This window comes from Schistocerca gregaria, chromosome 3 (genome assembly GCF_023897955.1).
Source record: "Schistocerca gregaria isolate iqSchGreg1 chromosome 3, iqSchGreg1.2, whole genome shotgun sequence".
NCBI classification, from domain to species: Eukaryota; Metazoa; Arthropoda; class Insecta; order Orthoptera; family Acrididae; genus Schistocerca; species Schistocerca gregaria.
Genome location: NC_064922.1, coordinates 387,726,175 through 387,745,007, shown reverse-complemented (window position 1 = coordinate 387,745,007; position 18,833 = coordinate 387,726,175). Strand labels below are relative to the sequence as shown.

At 37.6% G+C, this 18,833-nt stretch overlaps 1 protein-coding gene across 1 annotated transcript in view; it reads left to right on the top strand.

Moving 5' to 3' along the window:
* LOC126354182 (craniofacial development protein 1) overlaps positions 1-18,833 on the top strand; it is a 52,503-nt gene that overhangs the window by 13,427 nt on the left and 20,243 nt on the right. Inside the window, exons 3-4 of the mRNA XM_050003626.1 lie at positions 13,530-13,674; positions 14,449-14,561. Coding sequence (XP_049859583.1) covers positions 13,530-13,674; positions 14,449-14,561 — 258 coding nt within the window. The remainder of the gene's footprint in view (positions 1-13,529; positions 13,675-14,448; positions 14,562-18,833) is intronic.

The following is an 18,833-nucleotide window of genomic DNA, read 5'->3' as shown; positions in this document are numbered from 1 at the left end:
CAGGATGTACTTGATGAACTGGAAGTGTGTTCATCCCTCCCTGGACTGAGGTTCCAGAATTTTGGTGGGTTGCAGAGAATGTGTCTGAAAAATTGTCTGGTTCATACTCTGTAAAACCAACTTCTTGTTCAGCAATATAGGCAAGTAAGCCTTGTGCAATCATACAAGGGAAAGAAGCAAGCTGGGCCTGAGAATGTTAGGAAGGTTATGGTGTCTCCACAAATGGTCATAGCTCCAATTCTACTGCATCAGGTGTGGCCACCTCTGGACCCACACAGCTGATCGTCAACTCAAAAAAATGGAAAGAACAGTCCTGATGGCGTCCTCGATTTGGCAGGTGCACTGTAAAATATAATTACCAGTTTCAGTTAAGAAAGGTAGTATTTCTAATTGTCTCCATTTTTAGCCTGCTGCAGTGCAGGCAGGGAGTGCATCATGCAGTTGTGGTATGTTGCACCAACCAGGCATTATTTCCAGTGAATTGCATCAGACTTATATTGCAGGAACTTCTGAACAACGGCCAATGGTTACATACTACAGAGAGATGCCATGATGAAGGCAGAGATCCATTTGCGTCTGTTGGCTGCTGTGAGACACGTCTTCTTGGGAAATTGTTAGCCTGTTAATATCTTTCCAGATGTGTTCCCAGACAGTAATATTGCCTCCAAAGTGCAGCTTCAAAAGTAGTTGTAGTATTGTTTGGACTGGAGCCTTTTTCACCAAACAGAGATTGTTGCTGCCTGTGACTTTGGCATACATTATTTTGAGACTAAGGATTGATGAGTTCGATATATTTGTCTATTTTTGGAATAGAGCATTGGGCCAGGTTTCAAGCACGTACCCTACCTCAGTGTTTTTGACAAAAGGTGGTGCTAAAGATTTAGGTGAAGGATTTGAGGCAAGTGAATCCTGATCTGAAAACGCAAGTGGTTCAGATGGCCGTGGATGGCCCTAATGTTAATAAGGCATTCCTAAGAAAGCTGAATAGCAAGCTCAAAGTCGAGGGTAATCCAGATGGCTCCTTACATTTGGACTAAAACAGATTGTATTTGTGTTATTAGCACCTTGTTCAGTTTCTGAGAGCTTTATGTAATTTGTTTAAATATGTTCCTTCACATCAAGCTGATTTCAACAATATTACAAGCAATCTCTGTTGGTCCATTATGGCCAGGGGACATTGGCTGGTGTGTACTTTTCAATTCAATAAACTTTACCAACAGCTGTATACTTTAAGATATTTTATTTTTAAAACAACCAGTTTTGGCAATTTTGCCATCTTTATGCCCCTGCATAATACGAGTATACATGAAGTAATATAAGGGTGTACAAATAAAGTACATGTTTTAGTCTATTGTGCTGGATGTACATATACATTTGATTTAATGCCAATACTTTCATCATTTTTAAGGTTAAGTGGTATTATGATTACCTGTCACTTCTTGTAAACTTGATTTGTACACCCTTATTTTACTTCGTGTGTACTCTTATTATGCAGGGGCCTAAAGATGGCAAAACTGCCGAAACTGGTTGTTTTAAAAATAAAATAAAGTATCTTAATGTATACAGCTGTTGCTAAAATTTATTGGATTGAAAAATATTACAAGCGTGTCCGTTTTCTCACAGAAGTTTTGCGCTGTTTGGTGGGTGGAAAATAAAATGTTGTCAGTCCAGGCTAAGCAAATATTAATGGCTGTTTAAAAATTGTTTCTGTCTAAATTTCAGTTGTGTGCCCTCTTAAAACTCCTTTGCTGTGTACTTTCCTCTAGTTCATCCCAGAGAATTAATGAGAAAATTTGTCAAACCAAAAGTGTGTAGAAATGGGCCAGCTTCAAAACAGATCTAAGTGACAACATAAATCAGTCGCAACTTCAAAAAACGCGCATCAGGTAAGAACAGAAAAGCCCTGAGTCAGTGTGACATATCGGAGAAAGATATCTTGGCATGATGGCATGAGTGCCTCTGTTTATGAAGAGTATGGTATCCAAAATTCTGGATAAATCGCCCCTATCTTGTTTTTTTTTAATAAAGAGCGGTCCACGTTTAGTCCTAGAAGTGACAATTAATACTGACCATGAGAAGAGGGAGTTAGGCATAGCATTGGTGCACAGCCTCTGAAGTGCACTTGGTAGGTACAGTGAAACAGTAGCAGAGAAAAGGACAGCTAAGAAGTCCTCAAATGTACATGAGAAAAGAAGAGTGCTACAGACTATGAAAACAAAATTCATGGAAAGTGCTGGGAATCAGGTGTCTGAGATTGAAGTAGTAGTTCTATTACTAAAGACTTCCTGCTTGTCACTTTACTTAATGTCCACATATGTGTCCTTTTCATGTTAGTCCATTACTGTGTCTTCCATAATCATTTTGTTTAAATGGTATTTGGCTTTTATTCTTATTGCTCTTTGTGAAAAGTACAATTTATTACTGAAATGGATAATGCTCTTCTGTTTTCTCCCAACAGCTGATTGTTCCTAATGTAAATATTTATCAATCTTTTACTTCCTTTGCAACCTAGCCTCATTCTACACTGCCCAGTCACATTAATGTGACCACCTGTCAGAAGCCTGGTTATGGTCCCCTAGAATAGATGCATACTTGTGTTGATCCATTGTCCCTTCCAGAGTGACAAGGTCACCCAGGAAATGCCAAGAAAACATTGCCAGATTGTAACACTCACTCCCCAAGCCTGGACTACTCTAACGATTGTTGCAGCGTGCTTGCTTTCAGATGTTTCACACCGTATATGCCAACAGCCATCTATCAGATTGAGCATATAACTTGATTAATCTTCAAAGGTCACCTGTCACCATTCAGAGAATGTCAAGTTGCCCTATTAACATGCAAAATGCCAGCATTAGTTGCCAATGAACAGCAGTCAGCATAAGTGCATGCACCAGTAGCCAGCTGCAGAGGCCCATCGAGGAGACACTGTTGGTAGCCCATTGGTTCATCTGTATAGTCAGTTACTTAGCAATTGCACATCTCTGTGGCCACTGGTGCAACCATGTTGCCTCAATGTCAGTTTTGGATAAAGCCAGTTTTTTATGCATGGTATACTTTAACCATGGCGGCACGTGAACAGTTTACAAACTTAGCTGTATCATAAATACTTAAAGCCTTGGCCCGAAAGCCGATGATCATGCCCTTCTGGACATCAGATAAATTCCTCTGTTTCCGCATTATGACAATGACTGCACTGTTTTCAGTCTCCCCCAGCATGCTTCCTCTACTGCTCGTGATACCACCTGCTGCCTCTGGGTGGTTATTGCACTTTGACATTGAACATAGGTGTTGGCCACATTAATGTGACTGTTCTTTCTTTTAACTCTGAACATAGGCCCCATTATGTCCTTATATGTTGACAAAATTTGTAGATATTGTCATAAAATCGATCAAAATTTGTTAGTATCTAAGCACAGTGTGACCCTGGAAAACCCAGGGGATATTTTTTAAGAGAGAGAGAGAGAGAGAGAGAGAGAGAGAGAGAGAGAGAGAGAGAACTTGTACATACTATCAAAACATCATACACTTATTTGTACAATTGTTCAGTAATATGTTGACAGAGCAGTAAACACCAAATATAGGTGGGGGAGTTGCCCTTTGTTTTAGCGGATGACAAGAATAGTGTAGTAAATTTTTTTAAAATTCTATGTATATGGACTCATGACTAAGCATTTAAGCTGGAGGTTTTCATGTGCTGCAGAGTGACTGTGTCATTCTTTTTATTCTAGTGATCAGCCTGCCACAGTTAAGAGCAGAATCTGAACACCATGATCATTTGCACAGTGATGACCCACATATCATTTGGCGTGCTCTGTAGCAAGATGTTTCTGTGGTTATTTTGTTGCAGAAATAAAGTTCATTTTTGTACAGATATTTCATTGGACAACATAACTGTGAGCTACACATCTAAAATCATCAATAGGTAGATACCACCTCTGTCAGATATATAAGATTCTTTCTCTCTGTCAAATTAATTTCTGTGATCAAGAAAACATTGCAGTGCTCAAATTTAGTTTTCATTATATAATTATATGCGCAGTAACTGTTAGAAGGAACATCTGGAATGAATGGAATAAACAAGGATTCCAGAGGTGGCCTTAGAGTACAAATGGGAAGGAAAGAGGAACATAGGACGACCAGTGAAAAGATGAAACTGATGCCAGAACAGTTAGATTGGCATTATCTTGAAAGGAAGTAGTAGTAACCATTAATGTAGGGGAGTCGAGACCACGTGTATTCATCTAGAATCTTAATATTATCAAGATTCTAATTTGCCCTTCACCAGAAATAAATTAGCATTTCCTCTTCTTATGAATCCAATAGTTAGCCAAATCACTTATGCCATCAGTTGTGGGGCTAAGGATATATTGTCTCTCATTGGTATTTCACAACACTGCCAGCTCAACCACTGTGAAAAGAGCACAAAACTAAAAATATGTGAAGAATTTGGTGTAACTAGCTGCTGATAACTGTTCAGTCTGTCCTTTCAGCAAAGTTTTAGCATTGACATCATCTCATCGTATGTGGATAATCTCAGTAAATTAAGCTATAAATTTTCAAAGTTTATTTCTTTTTTTGAGGTGAAATTCATTAAGAGTAATGCCTGTCAATGAGTTAAAAATTTTGAGAGCAAGTCGCATATTCTTTCTGTTGAAGTTGGACACAAATATTTCAGTGAAAATGTGTTATCAATTTTAAAAATTTCCCATTTTCAAGTTTATGCAGTGTTTTTCATAGATTTGATGCTTGCATTGCCACCAACTATTTCAAAGGTAAATGCTTGGAATTGTGTAAATCTCTCAATTTGTTAAATAAACATCAGCTACATACACATTTTAAAATCAGTCAAAAAAAGAGGTAACATCGACCTCGAGGTTTGTTTGTTCAACCATAATCTGAAATAAGACATGCCTTCCTGTTAACTGTTCTACTGTCGAAAGCAACTTGGTTAATTCATATCCTAATTTCTCCCAGCGAATGATGGGCTTGCTAGCAAACCAAACAAAAAATTTTGCCTTATTGGTTTCGGGTAGTGTGCGTGTCACATGTTGGCACCATATGCACAATCTACATTAGAAGTACATTTAGCACCATAATGTGGTTAGCCAACAATACCACCCTTATAACACAGCTGTAGCTTGAAATGCTTTCCAACAATAAGCAGCATTATCTTATTATCTCCATTGAGAATTTCAGTGTTTCCAACAAATAACCCAGAAAATTTGTTTAATCTGCTCTGAGTGACACTTGCGGAAAAATTATTGCATTGCTGAAACAGAATACTCAATATTAGAATTCCACAATTGTCAAAATAGAGTGCACCAAAATTTTTACACCGCTGGAGACATAATACCATTAAGACAACTTTTCAGTAATAGAGAAGAGTCAGTACAGCTGTGTCCTACTCCTACTCACCCCTTCAGACAGAACATGTGCAATCCAGTACCAGAAGAAAAATATGGAGAGAGAATCATTTGTGGATAAATTAGTTGATCTAATGGTGGGTCCACTTGATGTATTTTTATTGTTCAGCTTTGCACAAGCACTTACAGGGTGACTCGTGAAATGTGTTACCAATTGTTTCTTTCACAATTTACGACGCACATTATATATCCTACTGGGATCTCTACAGCAGTACCAGCAGAGCTTGGAAAAACTGATGAGTTACAAAATGATGTGTAATTCACGATACTGCCGCTAGGAGACTAGTAAGCAGCAAAGGCTGATAATGGAAAACTAACGACACAGCAACGGTCGGCAATTGTGTTGCTTTTTCATGAAACTCAGAGGCGTTTTCGTCAACTGTTTAACACACGATGGGTCCCTTGCAAGAAGGCCATCCACAGGTTGTACAATAAATTTGTACAGGAAGGAACAGTATTGGAAGTGAAGCGACCTCGGCCTAAGCCTGTTTGTTCGTTGGAGAATATTGAAGCGGTACAAGTTGCTGTACAGAGAAGTCCCGGGAAATCGTGTAGAAAGGCAGCAGTGCAACTGGGAATACCCAGACGCTTCATTCAACGAATTTTTAAAAGTGGCCTCCATATGTACCCATACAAGATGACCTGTGCACAGAAGCTCACTGAAGAACTCAAGCAGCAGAGACTACTGTTTGCTCGGTGGACGGAGAATAGGGAAGAAACTCTCAGCAACGTTTGGTTTTCAGACGAGGCGCATTTTCATTTAGACGATGTGGTTAACAAACAAAATGTACGCTTTTGGGCCACTGAAAACCCACAAGTGCTTCACGAATGACAACATTCTGCTCAGAGGATTACAGTGTGGGCAGCAATTTCCAGTTACGGACTTATTAGACCCTTTTTCTTTGAAGAAACAGTGAACAGCGAGCGTTATTTGAGCATGCTTCACAATGGCTTCATTCCACAGCTTCTTGCTACTGCGCTGCCCTTCAACACGCAGTGGTTCATGCAAGATGGAGCAAGGCCACACATACTGCAAACACTGTGTTGGAGTTTTTACACGAGCATTTCGAGATGCGGGTCATTTCACCCAGGTTTCCAGGTTGCTTCAATGACGGACAAAATTGCCCCCCCTCCTAAATTCTTCAAGCTTGCAGTGAAATTAAGGAAGACATCTGCCATAGGTAATCACTAACTTCAGTGTTCGTTTGAAGGAAGCCAGGAAACGAAATGGTGTACATATTGAGCATGTGCTGAGTTAGAACAAATCTCCATAGTTGGCTCTTCATTGTAGTATATGTTCCTTTCAGATTGTATTGACAATAAAGTTTATATTCAAAAACAAAATGGTAACACATTTCATGCCCCACCCTGTAGTTTCCAGTAGTGCAAGCACACATGCATAATTTCTTCAAATTGGAGGTCATGCACAGTTGCGCATTACTTCCTGGATTAGGTGGGAATATGTTGCACTGTTTAGCACACTATAGGCAAGGGGGCCTATGCGTGTTTAGTTATGTAGTGTGTTCACGTTCTGCTTTGAGTCAATTGATGTGCCATAATGTCTGTTGACTCCAGAGAAAGCACACTGAAATTTATAGACAACAGAGGTGTCACAAGGATTGTGAACAAAAATGTGAGTTGTAATGCCATGAGTGTCAAGTATTACATAAACAGTCTGTGATCATATTATTGTAAATAATTAGATAAATCTTAAAGTAAGAAAACGGAGAACAACAAGCCTACAGATTCATGAAAAGTGTGTATGAAAACTGTGGACAAACATTCATGCTACAGCAAATAGTAGCACAATAATTGAGGTCCCCAATGTCTTAGAAAAGATGGGGTATGTGTGGTTCCACAACAAACCACTAGAAATTGAAATGATGGACATTGTTGAGGCAAAAGATTCTTTTCCGTTCTAGTGGATCTTGGGGGCTGTAAAAGTTCTGAATTTGTTGAGTCCAAGGGTGTGAATGTATATAAAATCTTTTGTGGTTAAAGTTGTGTTAACAACTTTATAAAATAAAATATCAATAGTGTGTTGAAAGTTAATTGAGTGTAACACAAAAACTGGGAACCTCCCTTAAGGATTTCTCGGTTTCAGGAATAAGTACTGAAATGCTTTGTTTTGAAATGCATATGAAATAGTTCAAAGCAGCTACTAGTTAACGAATTGTACCGCAGCAGTTTCCCAAACAGAAAATCTAAAATTGTGCTGTGATCGTCTGAAATTTGCAAATAAATCACCCGTAGTCACCTTTGTATTTTCTTTTTCCGTCACCGTTTCATCGCAATAAAACCAGCACAAACTCCCAAGCAATTGATGCATAGCAGACTGCTTGCACAGTGAGGTAGTGTGTAGACACGAGAATCCACGTCATACATGCATTCTTTCTTCTTCTGAATAAATTATTCTGCACTCCAAGTTGACACATGACTGAAGTAATTATGCAACAGGAACCTACACAATAAAAACAAATTTTAATTTATAGTAATACCATCCTTCAACATTTCATCCAACTCTTGTGTTGTTCAGATTATACTAGCTGCCATCTCTAAGGTCTTATATTTACTGTTTCTCGTTTCGTATAACCCGAGAACTAAGACTCAGCATTTGGGTGACAGATGATAAATGTCTGACAAGTGTGTGACTTACTAAAGTTTCAAAAATAATCCTAGAAAAGTGCTCAAAGATGATCCTATGTGGGCTCTCAAGGTATCTTATTTCATCAGAACAATCTGACCTGTCACAGGGCAATCCAGACTGATGCTGTTCTTGAGCAGTCACACATCTGCTTAGCCATATTTTATTAAATGTGGTTTAGTTCTCCTCCCAAAAACAAAAGAAACCATTGATGGACATTAATTAGAGATCTTCAGAAACTGATATTTTATGTTGTAATTTTCTGTGTGCGTGCTCTGTCTTTGCAACTCAATAACCATTGAAGCAAGAATAAAAATTCAGGGTGCCCATAAATAATTCATAAGATTATATATAATTTTACTGGAAGGAAACTCACAAATGAAAATAGTTTTCTTTTGTCTGCAGTTGGCACCATTGAGTACTTTCCTGTACTCAGAAAAGGTAGAGGTGGCAATTGTGCAAAAAGAAGGCAAAGTTATTATCCTGTTCGTGGTAAATAAGACATGTTGTGGTTCAGTATTTATACCAGAACTGAATACAAAATGGGTGCTCAGGTGTTGGCTGAAACAGTGTAAAACTTGATGTATTACAGAAAAATGCAGATAGGTGATACATGTCATCATGAGCAGCAGTGGAAGCAATACAGGAAAGATTTACCTGTGATCCATAGTGCTCTGTCCTGCTTCCTGTTGACAGATTACTGATGCTGCATTCCAATCTGTTACGTTGGATGATATTGAGCCAAGATTCCACACCAGAAATGAAACTGCAGTGATTGGAAGCCAGTGGCCCGGCACTGAATAAGGTAGTCAGTTACATATGCTTGAAAAGATCATGGATAGGAAAAAGAAATCATCTTTCTTCTGACCAAAACATTGTTTGGGCAATGTGGATACTGAGGGGGTGTGAAGTTCAAGTTGTTAGACCACCACCCTTTCACCATAATTGGAACTGCACGTCGAAAGAAATATGTAACTGTAAAGCATTGTGGTAATATAGTTACTGCCGATCTATTGAATAGAATTGGGGAGAAGAGGAGTTTGTGGCACAACTTGACGAGAAGAAGGGGCCGGTTAGTAGGACATGTTCTGAGGCATCAAGGGATCACAAATTTAGCATTGGAGGGCAGTGTGGAGGGTAAAACTCGTAGAGGGAGACAAAGAGATGAATACACTAAGCAGATTCAGAAGGATGTAGGTTGCAGTAGGTACTGGGAGATGAAGAAACTTGCACAGGATAGGGTAGCATGGAGAGCTGCATCGAACCAGTCTCAGGACTGAAGACCTCAACAACAACAACAACAACAACAACAACATGGATGGCCAGTTTGCGAATCTTCTGTAGTCAGACTTCGGGAATAATGTCTATTCGCTGAAAAATATTTGACAAAATACATTAATATAGGAGTCTACATCTAAATATCAGTTTAATTTTGATGCAGACAACAGAGGTTTATTGTCTTGCCAAGAAATTTTCATTTTTACATTGTAGAATGTAGGAAGCTGTAGCCTCCATCACATTGGTTGAATCCAATTTGGTATCGAAAAACTTGTCAGGGATTCTCAGGTTAATGAATAACTGAATAATGTGCTAAGGAAACTTCTTGAATAAATATTGTGTGAAGTGTCACTGGGCTCTTTTGTGCCAAGTGGTGTGCTTCCAGAAAAAGTTCCCACAGGACAAACACTGTTTTTAATGAATTTTTGTTTTTTGAACACACACTCATTCGCAGTGAACTTCGGTAATTTGTTTCAACAGTTCAATACTTGAAGATATGTAGTCATTTGTTTGACTCCATAGCATAGGTTTCAACAGTGCAGCCCTCAGTTTTCAGCAACTTTGAGAACTAATATCTCTGACAATATTTTTTTGAAAGTAACAAAACTAGGCCAGCTTGTACAACTTTATCCACTGTCTTACACTGGGCTTGTAAGGAAAAAAAAACTATACAGTTTACCTTTTTTATCTCTGGAAGTAAGTGCATAGTAAACCTGAAACTTTGTATGTGATGAGCTTCTAACTCGGTCTTCAAAAATAAAATTTTATCCTCCTACTACTTTCCAGTAGTTGGCAGATTGAGGGCAAAGTTGATAATTTTTATAAAAATGCAGAAAGTGAGCCCATGCACGGCAGTTGTTGTGTATTAGTGTGCTCCAAAATGGAACACACGAAAATACAATTTTGGGGGGGAGGGGGAGTGTCATTTTCTGGGTTCTGTTGATCATGGAGATTAGGGATCAAGTGTTTTTGATAGATCTTGGCCCAACGAACATTTGTATAACTATCTGAAGAAAGGTCATACTGTAGCCATCCTGGATGGGATCAAAATTTAAACATTACACACTTCCCACAGAGCAGGCAAATTGAGCAAATGTGTGTGTTCTTTTGCATTAAGTGCTGCCTATGGTTGGTCTTAGGTGGCATATAAAAGCACCATTTGTTCAAGGACGGTTGCTGAGAAAACCATGAAGAACTACAATTCTTGGGAACCACAAGTACCAGTTGGGGAATTTTGTGATTCTTATTCATGGCCTATTGTTGAAATGTTTACCACACTTTCTTAAGATGGTTATCTTGGTGAAATTTGATTTTTTTTTCTCAATATCATTATCTGTTACTAAAATCCAATGGTTCAGAGATAATGTACTTTATGGAAAATAAGTGCAAACGTTGTGTTTTAGCCTTTTTTGCCATGGGTCGCAAATATCTAAATGACTAGCCATAGCTTTATGGCTCAAATTTTTGCTATACATTAGTTTTAGCCATTTATCTAGAATTGCCATTTTATCATTGTTAAAAATCTTTATACATTATCAAGATCCATGATTTTTGGGTACCAGAAGTACAGATTGTGGGGTGGCCAATTCTGTAATACATGGCACAACATTGAAAATTTTACTATAAGTTGTTATGGAGCCTTTTTTTTATATCACTTTATCCCTTGCTGAGATTCAGAGGTTCAGAGTTACCATACATATGCACATTAAAGATGTGTGTAATATCTGGTCTGTGGCAAAAATTTAGTTTCAACTGGCATAGTGACAACAGGGCAAGAGTTCTGGGATCATCAAACTGTGTGTTTAATTTCCATTTTTTTCACAAGTAAAACTTTGTTGTGCTTTATCTGAATAATGGACACTTCACACCAGTATGCGCTGTCTTGACATGGAAATTATTCGAAGAACTATTTTGTCATATGAAGATGTTGCCTAAAAATGCCTTGTCATTTTTACGTAAAGTGGTGTTAAGTGAAACTGTGTTGGATGGGAGACATTTTTGTGTTAAATTATGCAGTACTTGTTTGTTGTTTACAAGTGTCAAAGTATCTAAATAAACTGTCAAAACTGTACTGACCTACAGTATTAATTTTGCATGGGGAATGTTTAATAGAGACTGGCACCAATGCCCACATGTCACTTTATTATAAAAAAATCACTCATGCACACCTTTGTCCCCCCACACCCACCCACCCCACCCCACCCCACCCCCAATGCAATCCACTTGTCCCTCCTCCTTTGCTATTCCCTGGAAGATGTGCTGGAAGTCATTCATTGACATACTCTTCAGGGTCACCGCTAAGTTTTCGCTGCTTTGGCCTCATTGTTGAAGTGACATCTCTGAAGTTCCTTTTCAGCTATCAGTTTTAAGAAGAAAAAAAAAGTCATACGGAGCCAGGTTGAGAATATAAGGTTGTTGGGGTACCATAGAGATGTGTTTTTGTGCCAGGAACTGATAACAGCATTAGCAACTTACGGCATCATCGTGATGAAGCTTCCATTACCAATGAGGTTCCTTCAGTATTTGGGGGTGCCTTTTGTGGTGGGGGTTGACAAGTCTATATGAAGTTTGATTCTGTGTTTCTAACAGCAGAAAACTGACTGAAATATGTCATGATCTGTCGCAACTGAAATATGTCATGATCAGTCACAACAAGACACTTTTAATTTTTGTATTTTTTCGGGTTGTTCTGACTCAAGTTCATTGCCTATTCCTCAGGATTTTTGATGTTACTTTCCCCAGAAACAACTGTAAAATATAATAAAAAAGTCAGATTTTAGTTACAGCAGAATATGGGTGTATTTTCACTTTCACTTTGCCACTAGTTATTATTCTTACATGCTCGCATTGTAGAACCAAATTTAGTTTTGGAAGTGGTTTAGAACATGCCCTTTATAATGAAAATTATTTTAAAAAGTTTGCAAAAATAATTTTTTGCAAATGTGTACTGAAGACTCCCATTTTGGGCTGTCTTATAAAGAAAACATAAACTTTGTCCTCAATGTATAAACTATGGGAAAGCAGTAAGAGAATAAAATTTCATGTTTGAAGACAATGTGTTGGTAATTTATCACATGCAAAATTTTCAGGTTTAGCGTACGCGTGCACAGACTTTTTCGAAGGTATAAAAATCTAAACTTCACTTTTTTTTTTAAGTGGCTTTTCTGACTTTGCCTCAAATTATCCATGTGAAAAATGGTCATTAAATATTTTTATTACTTAACTTAGGAGGATGCAAAAAGTTGTAGTCTCAGAGGTTCCGAAAACTTAGGAGTACACTGTTGAAAGCAGCGTCATGGGGCCAAACAAATGACTATCTAAGTATTGAATTAGTGATCAGTTCATTGGGAACATGTGCGAGTGTTCACATAAAGCTTCATCAAAATACATGTTCATCATGTTGGAATGTCTAGACCACTTGTCAAGCAATGACCCAACTGTGTCTTTTGTTACACTGCAGCTGTAAATGATTGCCTTTAATGAAAATTTATAAACACCATATAAAACTTCACTTCTTATTAGATTTCACATGATTTTGCCTACCTGGTACAGTGTAAATAAGGGCTCCTACACTGATCTTCTGAGTTGCTATATGGACATTGTAACGTTCATCTTGTTACATAGTGAATAAAATAGAAAGAAACTTCCACATGGGAAAAATATATTAAAAACAAAGATTCCAAGACTTACCAAGCGGGAAGGCGCCGGTAGACAGGCACAATAAATAAAACACACACACAGAATTTCTAGCTTTCGCAACCAACGGTTGCTTCTTCAGGAAAGAGGGAAGGAGAGGGAAAGAAGAAAGGATGTGGGTTTTAAGGGAGAGGATAAGGAGTCATTCCAATCTCGGGAGGGGAAAGACTTACCTTAGGGGGAAAAAAAGGACAGGTGTACACTCTCCCACGCGCGTGCACACACACACACACACACACACACACACACACACACACACACACACACACACATATCCATCCGCACATACCATGCGGACTTTGCTAGCTCAGATTTGTTATGTAATGAAGTATTGTGACTTTGTGTTATTTAAACTGAATTCTTCTTGTGGTTGATGTAATTAGAACTGTTCATTCCTTGTATCATTTCTCATTTTGACTTTAGGTCAGTAATGTAAGTTCTTGACCAAAGAAGAATGCAAGTTGCACAAAAATCATTTTCATTTGTAGGAGCTGAAAGCAACCCACCTTCAGAAGAAGAATCGGACGAAAATGAAGAAGCCAATGAGGGCGCAAGTGAAGAGGAACCAGAAGAGAAGGGAAAACGAAAGAGAAGTTCCAAAAAGTTGAAAACCAAAACTGCTAAAAGATTGAGGTAAGCTACATTATTATTTGTTTCAAAGTGTATTAATATGTCACAGATTTCAGTCTCTTATTTTAAGATTTTTATGAATAATTTTAATGTGTGCATCCAGAAGTGATTGTCCTCATGGTATGTTACTCTTACACACTTACTCCACTTTAAAAGTAAACTTTAATGGCAGTTATGGTGCAATAACATTTTTAACACAAGTACTTATCCAGTTGTGGCTTTTATCTCTTTTTGATACTTTGATCAAGTGACGTGATAACGAATATGCAACTACAAGAGGTTTACTAAGGTTTAAAAATCACCTCAAGAAATAAAGTTAATAAAATTAATTCCTTTTTTGTTTTCTTTAGGTGCCTATCTGCCGTCTTAGTACACATTTAAATTCCTGTACCACAATATCATAGCATGCGGCTAGAGGAGCCAAAACAAAATGATGCAGCACATTAGGTGGGGGTGTCCTATGATAAAATATGTGGCCCGAGTACTTCAAAGTGTATTGTTACTGCAGAGATGTACCTGCAAAATAATAATAATAATTACGTAACTTTATTTAATTTTTTGTGATATTTAAAATTTCTTTCCCCTTAAGACAGAACTTGAATGCCACAATATAGTGCAGGATTAGAAAAGGATTCTTAAAAGATTTACTTCTGTGTGCTACTCTATTCTCTCTTCAGATCACTTTTACTGGTATAACTATAATTTTCTCGATATGTTAATTAGTTTCATTTATATTTGGCTGCCATTTGCCTCAGTTTACATTATCTTCATTTATAGGAGAAAGAAATGGGCTCCTGAAAATGAGAAAGAAGAAGTCAAAGAAACACTGGAAGAACGAAATGTGTTGACTGAAGAAGAAGAAAAGAAAAAGGCAGACTCCTTGTGGTCTGGTAAGTTACTTTAATCTGAGAAATGATTTGTGTAATGTTAAAAATATGTTTAAACAGTTTCCTGTGCTGCTTCTAAACTCCTTGAGAGGCACACCCACTACAAAAGTGTTTCACTACTTATGATTAGTGTATTTCATATTGCATGCAGTTAAAATCCATAATTTTTAAACTGAATTGTTTTTGTTAATCACATTCTTACCTTCATGTTCAAAATGTGTGAACGCCATAGGCAGAAGATGTATATAATGAAAGGCCTCCTACTATATGGACCAAATAAATAGAGCTTGCAATGAGAGGAAAGCGTGTTTACCCGACTAGTCACTTTGTAGGGTTCACTCTTACAGAATGTCTGCTGGTGGTCTATCACTGTTGCAAAAGTGTTATTGGTTTCAGCAGTAGTACTTGTAGAGGCACTGATGTCAACTTTTCTGATTTCATTCGTGAAGTGAAAATATGATTCATTTACAACAAAAATAAAACAAGGTCACTTGCTGTATCGTATAGAACACTGAAATTGATGGAAGAGGAGACTGCATTCCACAGTTTGACTACAGATGACAGGGTTGTAGATAAGTTTCCTCTTTTCTTTTCCTCTTTTGTAGTGCTAAGATAAGAGAGCTTGGCTGAAATATGTTGTTAGTTTAGTCTCACAATGGGGTCATTCCATGTCGAATCAACTCATAAAAGACCATTTTCTACCTCACTATCTTGGATTTTATTGAAAGTTGGCGCAGGTGTACTGTTGGTATAGACTTAGAAAAATAGGAAATTTTACTGAGTGTGTCATCTTGTTTCTGAAATACATAGTTGTAAAGTTATCCTAAAAGGACTCAAAAACAGGGAATGACAGTTTTCAGAGTTGCTGCAGAAGCTTTCCTAATTGAGCTACAGCATTTTTCATGACCTTTCCTATGGTATACAATAATATGTAAATTAATATAGTAAAACTTTTTCAAAACAAGATTTTAATTTATTTTTTCCCCAAAAAGTATGTAATTTAAAATTTCCAAATTTTATTCCTGAGTAGCTAGTATTGTTGGAAATCACAAGGCAAAATATAAATTTGGTATGATAATTTCGTCATTAGTAAATAAAATGAAGACTGAAGCTCTATGTCCAATAATACAACAGAGTGCTCTTGTTAATTAGTACAACATTGCTAATATTGACATTTTTATAAAAAATAAACATGAACACTGTTGTGATAAAGGTTCAAGTAGATACTCCAGAATAAAACTAACTATTAAGTAACAGGGTCTATTTATCATTTTAAGTTTGAAAAGGCTTCATTTGTTTACTACACATCACTTTCAAGTTTAAGTTCTTCCAGAAGGACTCGCGGGATTTACTTTCGCCAGAACTTCCGTTACTGAGACTCACAGGATATTGGCATGAAGTGGATATGAGAATGATGTAGGTGGCCCAGCTGTTAAAGAAATGTTATTTTTGTTTCATCAAGTTCTTCATTTCGCTGTTAAGGCCCACCTGAGCCACCAGTTTGCTTGATAGACAACAGTGGTGTCACCTGACAATTCTGCTAATTTTAGTGTATCAAGAGATTTTGACTCTTTCTTTTTGCAGACTTCTGAATTGAAAGCAAAGCTTTTCACCAATATTATTGTTCTAGTTCTTGGAATGGATGTGTTCCTTTGGTAGCCAGTGCTTTTTCAAAGTGATTTTTTAAAAAAAATTCTGATTCAACATAGTCTTCTTAAGCTGAATATGCAAAGTCTGCATTGATGATGTTTTTTACAGCCCATTTGAAAAGTTGCGGTGGGGTTTGTATTTGGTTTCCATAGGGTCTTTGCAAACTGGCGCGAGCTGCCAATCTCTTTACAGATCCTCCAACCCGTCGCAAGCCCCTTTGGCATGTACTGTGGAAAAAAAGTGCCACTCTGCTTTCACTTCAAAATCTTCCTCATGGAAGCAGGGGATTAAGAAGTTCTTTTTTTTTTATTTTGTATTGGGCAGCAGGCCCATCTGAAAAATAGAATAACTTTTTTGAAAGGTATTTAAATGTAACCATCAGAAAAGTTAGTTTTTTTGAAAAGTGTATACAGCAACTCTGTTGTGGTATGATGAATCAGAAACAATTACATAACTAAGATGTCCAACTTTGTCTTCTTCTTTGAAAGATATAACAAAGAGTTGGTTTGTCCAGTGATAACTCTGAGCTTCATCTTGTAGAACTATGCTGTAATTTTTTGAAAAATCATATGTGGCAAATTCCAATTCCTTCAGGATGTCTTTTGCGCGGTTAAGAAAATATCCCTGCTGCTTGGCAATGAAGTCATGCTGAACCAAAGAGGCAACTTTCTGCAGAATAAGTCAGTAAACTCTTCTAAATATTTCTCCAAAGTCTCTAGATTACAAAAGTCAACTGAAACCCACTGATGAAATTGTACTTTTCAGATGAATTTTCACCAGAATTTTATGTATCTGTTTCAATAGGTTACAAAGCACTTTTGTGGAGAATTGGGTGTAATTTTGAATTTTATCTTTTGTAATAATTTTCAGTTTAGTATTTTCTCTCATTAGTTCCACTTTTGCATCTACATCTACAAGGACACCCTGCAAATCACACTTCAGTGCCTGGCAGAGTATTCATTGAACCACCTACACAATAATTCTCTATTATTCCAATCTTGAACAGAATGCAGAAAAAACAAATACCTATATCTTTACGTGCGAGCTCTGATTTCCCTTATTTTATTATGCTGATCATTTCTCCCTATGTAGGTCAGCAACAAAAAAATATTATCGCATTCAGAGGAGAAAGTTGGTGATTTAAATATTGTGAGAAGATTCCGCCACAGCAAAAAACGCCTTTGTTTTAATTATGTCCATCGCAAATCATGTATCGTGTCAGTGACACTCTCTTCCCTATTTCGCAATAATACAAACTGTACTGCTCATCTCTGAACTTTCCTGACGTGCCCTGTTAATCCTATCTGATAAGGATCCCAAACCTCACTGCAGTACTCCAAAAGAAAATGGACAAACGTAGTGTAGGCAGTCTCTTTAGTAGACCTGTTACATTTGCAAAGTGTTCTGGCAATTCAACATAGCCTTTGGTTTGCCTTCCCCACTACATTTTCTGTGTTTTCTTTCCAATTTAAGTTGTTTATAGTTATAATTTCTAGGTATTTTGTTGAATTTATGGACTCTAGATTTGACTGTTTAACAGATTCCTTTTAACACTCATGTGAATGACCTCACACTTTCCATTATTTAGGGTCAACTGCCAGTTTTCACACCATACAGATATAGATAAAATCTTCTCAGTTTTCAAGCCATGTCAATTCCAATAAAATTTGTAGTGTTTCGAAAATTTCTGCATAAATTCTAGAACCACTCGGCCCTCCACCTTCTCGAACACACAATATTTTAGATGTGAGTGGGAGAAAGGAACCCTATCTATTGCACGTCACCTCTGTGTGTGTGTGTGTGTGTGTGTGTGTGTGTGTGTGTGTGTGTGTGTGTGTTTTACAATATGTTTGCAGTAGAGACATGGTTGTTAAGCCAACTCTTTTCTAAATGGTCTTAAATCTGTTTCTAGTGTGAGATAACAGTTACTTACAAGAAGTTAAATGTTTATGTGTGAAGTGTGAATTTTGTTCTTACGTAGCTCACATGTACCAATAGTTAGTGGAAAGTATTCTTTGAGTACCGAATTATTTCGCAAGTGGTGAGAGTCTTTAAGGTTCCTGTAACTAGCATCATTCTTCGAAGAAGTAGTTTGTAGAGATTCCAGAAGCCAGCTATCCAGAGAGGAAGATTGGCTGTATACACCAAGTAAGTTGAATTGTATAAAAGAAGTGGGAAGTTTCGCAGGTGCGCTCGCGCGCACACACACACACACACACACACACACACACACACACACACACACACAGTTGTCACAAACGTTAGAAGTTCTCCAGTAAAATTCTCGAGCTTTCGATGGCTAGCTCTGCCACCTTCATCAGGAGTAAAACTATTCAGGAATTTTATTGGAATTGATGCGGCTTGAAAACCTAGAAGATTTTATTCCGTCATATCGCTGTGGAAGACCCAGAGGAAATAACTTTCCTCTATGATGATGACATAATGTGCAGTGTGAAACTGCTGGAAAACTGTGCAAAAAGAAATCTCATCTGCTGAGTTCTTTAGCATTTTTGTTGTGCTGCTGGGACAAGGAGGTAATTCCTCAATTTGCTGTAGTGAAGCACCACATCTGAACTGCTTAAGTGGACACAATTTTGAAGAGGACAAGTCATGCCATAGTGAGAC